This window comes from Chrysochloris asiatica, unplaced genomic scaffold, assembly GCF_000296735.1.
Source record: "Chrysochloris asiatica unplaced genomic scaffold, ChrAsi1.0 scaffold00067, whole genome shotgun sequence".
Lineage (NCBI taxonomy): Eukaryota > Metazoa > Chordata > Mammalia > Afrosoricida > Chrysochloridae > Chrysochloris > Chrysochloris asiatica.
In genome coordinates this window covers 2164491-2170885 of record NW_006408585.1, presented here as the reverse complement: position 1 = coordinate 2170885, position 6395 = coordinate 2164491, and the positions used below count along the sequence as shown (strand labels likewise).

Sequence of the window (6395 nt, the reverse complement as noted above, 5' to 3'; positions counted from 1 at the left end):
GGGGGGGGAGTCAGTATATTAAGTCCAAATATCTGTATTTACTTAACATTTCTATGAAAACACCAACTTTTCTTCTCTCTCTCTCTCTCCCCGCCCTCCACTTACCTTAGAAAAATATTGTTTATCTGTTTTCGGATAAATGCTCTAAGACCAAGAAACTTGCCGTAAATTCTGTGTAAGACTGTTTTTAAGTAGTCCCGTTCCCGAGGGTCTTCGCTGTCAAATAATTCCAAAAGCTGTTGTAAATAAAAGATAGTATCACTGTCAAAGGTGCTTTCAGGAAAGGATTCTGTCACTCATTCAAAATCCTTCCCGCACTTCCTTCTTCAATACTCATTCTGTGTCTGTTACATATCAGGCACAATTTTAGTCTCTGGAAATACAAAGAAGTCAGACAATGCCGTCCGTCAAGGGAGTTGTATTCTGATGAATACAACAATAATAATAGTTAATACAGAGCGAGAATTTACTATGATGGTTGGGCACTAGTGAAAGCAACTTACATTAATTCTCTCTCTGAATGAGCTAGTTTTAATCCTGATTTACAGATACAGAAACAGGCACAGAGAGGCTATGTAACTTGCCCAGGGTCTCACAGTTCATAAATGGCTGAGCTGGGATTTAGACCTAGGCAGTCTAGGCTCTGGAGTCCATGATCTCAACCATGGGAGTAGGTCACGTTTCTGAGCTGACATTTCAAACATACAGTTAAGTTTAACCTTTGATTCTATGAAAGTACACGGGGAGAGGAAGCAACTGAAACCAAACCAAACAAACATCAAGAAGTCTCCTATGATACAGGCAATGGTCTGTCTCTGGATCTGAGGTCCTGTTACATAGCTGTGCTCACTTTGTAAATACTCACTCTGTAAATGATCATCAGTAAATACTGACATTATATATTATAGCTGAATAACTTTTTTTTTCTAAGTTACCAGTCATTTGCAATCAAAGTCAAATAAGAAGACCCAATCATTTCACATCAATGTATTTCAAAAGGAGCCCATGCAACCCACCCAAAACAGATAACAAACCACTCTCAAGTCAAATGACATTAAACACTACAGAGTCAATGTCATTGCTATCAGAATCCCAGCTGCCTTATTTTGTTGTTTCTGGCAGAAAGTGACAAACTGATTCCAAAATTCACATAGAAATACTAGGGACCCACAACAGCCAAGACACTCTTGAAATAGACTAACTTCCTGATTTGAAAACTTTCTATAGCTGGCATGTTGTTGTTGTTGCTAAATGCCCTTGAGATGATTCAGACTCATAGCGACCCTGTACGGGGTTTCCAAGGAGTGGCTGCTGAGTTTGAACGGCCGACCTTGAGATAGCAATCCAGTGCTTATATACTACGCCACACCAGATCTAAAATAGATATATAGATCAATGTACAGAATTCAGAGTCAAAAAACAAAAAAACTGTCACATGTATTGCCTACTGATTTTTCATATGAGTGCCAAGACAATCCAATGCAGGAAAGAATAGTCTTCTTAAACGAATCTCCACATGCAAAAGATTGAAGGTGGAGTCTTAATTCATATCATGTATAAAAATGAACTAAAAACGATCACTAGATTAAAAATGTAAGAGCAAAAATTAGCATAAATAACAACAAAAAAAGATAAGCTGGGTTGTGTAAAAAATTTTAAACTTTTAGTTTTTAAAAATGCCTCAAAGAGCACCATCAGTTAGACAAAAAGACATCAAACAGAATGGGAAAACAATATTTGCAATTGTATATAGCTCATAAGGAACTTGTATCAAGAACATACAAAGAACTCTTATAACTGAATAATAAAACCACAAACCCATTTAAAAATGGATAAAGGAGTTGAATGGTCTCCAAAGGAAATATGCAAACGAACAGTAAGAACATGAAAAGGTGGGCAACAGCATTAATCATTAGGGAAATATACATCAAAATAGATACCACCTCACATCCACTAGAAGAGATTTATCAAAAAGTATAGTAACAAAGGCAGGGATGTGGGAAAATTAGAAGAACACTTACACAGTGTAACATGGGGCAGCTACTTTGAAAAACAGACTGGCAGAGTTCCTCCAAAGTTACACGGAGAGTTATTAATTAATTGTTATTAAGTGCCATTGAGTCTGTTCCAACTCACAGCAATTCTGTATAGGATTTCTGAGAAGTGGCTAGTGGGTTTGAACCGCCAACCTTGCAGTGAGCAGTTCAGACTTTATCCTATAGTGTCATACCAGGGCTCCAAGAGTTACCACCTGACTCTGCAATTCCACTCCTAGGAGGAATTTCCATTTCCAAGAGAATCACAACCATGTCTACACAAGTATTTGTGAGTTGTTGTTAAGTGCTGTTGAGCTGGTTCCTACTCACAAAGTTTCAGAGAAGAGGCTGGTGAGTTTGCACCGCCGATCTTGCAGTTCAAATCAACATTGTGGTCCAGTGCTTACCGGAACTCACATTTGTATGGTGGTGGTGGTAGTGGTAGTGGTGGTGGTAATGTGCCATGGAGTCGATTCCGACTCACAGAGACCCTGTATAGGGTTTCCCGAGGCTGTAAATCTTTAGGGGAGCAGAAAACCTCATCTTTCTCCCACGGAACAGCTGGCAGTTTCGAACTGCTGATCTTGAGGTTAGCAGCCCAACTCATAAACTATTTGTATAGAAATGTTCAATTAGTAGCATTATTGATAATAGCCAAAAAGTTGGAACCACCCAATGTCCATCAATTGATAAGTGGGTAAAAAAATTGTATTATTTTCCAAAGAAAATATGTAATATTATTTGGTCATGAAAAGGAATGAAATACTGACATATGCAATAACATGAATGAACCTTTCAAACATTTTAAGGGAAAGAAGCCATACACAAAAGCTCAGAGGCTATGACTCCATTTATATTAAATGTCCAGGATTCAAAGGTCTGGAATAGAGAATGCCATATAGAAAGAAGTCCAACAGGCAGGGACTGCTAATGACTCTGTGGATTTCTTTGGCGTTGGTGAAAGTGTTCTGCAATTATAAAGTGGTGATGATTGTACAACTGTGTGAATATATTATATAAAGCACCGAACTGTAAACTTTAATAAGGTAAGGTTTTTGGAATTTGAATGTTGTTGTTGATAAGTGCTGTCGAGTCGGTTCTGACCCATAGCGACTCTGTACAGGGTTTCCGAGGCTGTAAATCTTTACGGGAGCAGAAAGCCTCATCTTTCTCCCGCGGAGCAGCTGGTAGTTTCGAACCACTGACCTTAAGGTTCACAGCCCGATTTGTAACCACTACGCTACCAGAGCTCCATATATATATATATATATATACGTATGTATGTAGCGTAGTGGTTACAAATCGGGCTGCAAGCCGCAAGGTCAGCAGTTCGAAACTACCAGCCGCTCCGCGTGAGAAAGATGAGGCTTTCTACTCCCGTAAAGATTTATACCCTCGGAAACCCTGCACAGGGTCGCTGAGTCAGAACCGACTCCACGGCACATAACAACAACAACATAGTTGTTCAGTGCCTTCGAGACAGTTCCAAACTCATAGCAATCCTCTGTAGGGTTTCTGAGGAGCAGCTGGTGGGTTTGAATTGCCAATCCTGTGGTTCCCAGTCTGCTACTGACCCTACATCACCATACCAGGAGTGTCTCTCTCTCTCTCTCTACATATAAACAAATTGTTCATATTCAAGGATATGACACCAAACCCTTGAAAGCTGGGTAGTAATAGGAGTTCTTTTTCTAGTTGTGATTGGCATTGGTTCATCCACTCCTGCTTGATCCCCTTGCTGACCCAATCCACATCTGTAAGATTCACTGACAACCTGGTGATGGTAGCTACTAGTGGCTGTGGAACACTGTACCGCTAGGCAGACAAAATGGCGGCCCCCGCTTATCAAGTAAAAAAAGTACTGTTGGGCAATGTGAAGACTGAGCCATGACAGACTTGGTATTTCCTAGACCAGATATAAACAGTATGACCTGCTGCCAAATTTTGCAACTTCACTTCCATTCTGAAACAAATATAGTCCCATCATCACAGAAACAAGCATTGCGGAACAATTAAGACCTATGTTAAATAAATGTGTTTGATATTTCCAAAACATTTATGAGAAAATGTACTTGTGAAATTTCTGCCCTGTGTCCACTGAAAGGAAAACGGAAGTGAGCTATGTTCTGTTGTGGACACTGACCTTCCTTAAATGTGATGGAAGTAATGGAGAAGGGCAGCTACAGGCACTCACTAGACACTTTTGAGTTCCTCAAGAGTCCTGTTGAATACTGGGACTTAATTTCTTACTAGCTCTTCATTTTTACAAGTCTTAACAATAAAATTTAGCAAATTTGAAAAAGGAGAAATAAGTGAAGTCTCACATGGACAACATTCTACTTACAGCTGCCAGGACCCTCACCAAAAGACCTGCACTTTAGCCCTCCCAAGCTCACAGGAGGACCTGATGAACCTGACTGATGCTTCTTATAGGTTTGAGCCCATCCCATCTATGTGCCAATGTCCCGTTAAGTCTCCGTTCAAAAACCATCTCCATATTAGTATCGAAAGCCTACACTCTCAGCTTCAGAGTGTGCTCCAAACATCCCTGCTGTATTCACAGACAGGTCAGGGAGCTCCTCAAGTGAAAAGATATTGTAATAAAACAGCACGTAAAACCCTGCTCCATAAATGATCTGTTTACTTGTGGGTCTTCTTAACCAGTCAGTGAACTCCTCAAGGGTAGGGAATTTTATCTTTTCACATTCTGTCTCCATTCAGTAAGCACCAAGCACAGTATCTGGCATATAGCAAGCACTCAAAACATTTTATTAAACAAAAGAGACGATGGGAAAGAAAAAGGCCCAAGGAAAGGAGAGAGGAAGGGAGGGAACCGTGAAAACTTACGGATTCCAATGTTCTTTCGAAATCCTATAAAGACTGGAAAACATGATGGGGAGGATGACGTTAGAGTTTTCTTCTATCAAACTCATGATATATTCATTATTCCAATAATAGAGTGCCCTTTCTGCCACCTTTGGAAAAAGAAAGAAAGATAAAAAAAATTATAACCTTTACAACTAAAAGAGATATTTTAATCATTCAATCAAATGCATAATTAATTAAGCACATTTTATATCTTGGTGTTTTTTAAATCTTTCAATAAGTTCCAAATGGTTCATCAATTTGGAAAGTGAGAGGTAAGCTTTCCTACTTACTTACTTCTATTCTTTTCCAGCAGTACCCATCTCACTGGCTTCCCCAATTCCCCTGCATAGCTCCCATAGCTTCATTCCACTTACAGTCCCTCATTTTAGCGATTTTAGCAGTCACAGATCACCTCTTTCACTTCACATGCACTGCATGGCCGGCTGGCAGTACACAGCTGCAGAAGGAAAGCTCGCTACCCACCCCTGCCCAGCATCTGCCTTGTCAGTTATCTCTTTGGGGCCAGGCAATGTGCTAATACCACAGGTAAACTGCACCATGCTGACCACCGTCCTTAGGAGGAGGCATTTATGTTCATTTTACAGGTGAGAACAGAAAGATGAAGCAATTTGTCCAAGGTCCCACTGCTGATAAATGAGAAAAGCTGCTGATGGGAACCTAGGGCTCAAACTCTGCCTGGTAATTATTTCCGATCCCTTCCTTTGAACTCGAAAAGCTAGAGAAAAGCCCCTCAGTTTCTAGAATTGGGGACACTCAATGAACATAAACCTGCTTGCATTCTAACATCCCTTTTCTCTGCATACCACTTCACCAACTGACGTTAGTAGTCTGCTGGGCCTGAGCTGCTCATCTTGGGTCTGAAGAATTTATAGGAATGCCTCAGAAGTAAAACTTCAGATGTCTAAAAAGTGTAGTGATGTGGGGAATAAACAATAATTTCCTTCATTCCTACAATTAAGTGCTGTTTTTGAGAAGGAATAAAATGATATAAAATGTATCCACCAAGTAATAAAATGTATCCATTTACATTATTCAACTGAGTTAAACAAAACCATAGGACTCATCAGGCACTAATTTCAAGAATACAACAAAAACAATGAATCCTGATTGCATGTTTACCATGTGCCAGAAACTGTGTCAACGTATGTGATATCTCATTAAATTCTCGCAACCAGCACACATAGTAGGTAGCACAATTTGTATTTTGCAAATGACTAAGGTGAGGCTCAGAAAAGTTAACCCACTGGGTTCACAGCCACACTATTTGCTGAATGAAATCAATGACACTTGAACAAGTGAACAAGCAAGTCGTCAACGTTTACCTCTGTCAAATAACAGCCCCTTACCCCTTTCTGGTAGCGTAGTGGTTATGAATCGGGCTGTGAACCTTAAGGTCAGCAGTTCGAAACTACCAGCTGCTCTGCGGGAGAAAGATGAGGCGTTCTGCTCCCGTAAAGATTTACAGCCTCG

At 40.1% G+C, this 6395-nt stretch overlaps 1 protein-coding gene across 1 annotated transcript in view; it reads right to left on the bottom strand.

The window, feature by feature from the left end:
• The window catches only part of PPP2R5E (protein phosphatase 2, regulatory subunit B', epsilon isoform), a 194077-nt gene that overhangs the window by 588 nt on the left and 187094 nt on the right, over positions 1 to 6395 (bottom strand). Inside the window, exon 8 of the mRNA XM_006864633.1 lies at positions 4884 to 5011. Within this exon, the coding sequence (XP_006864695.1) occupies positions 4884 to 5011 (128 nt within the window). The remainder of the gene's footprint in view (positions 1 to 4883; positions 5012 to 6395) is intronic.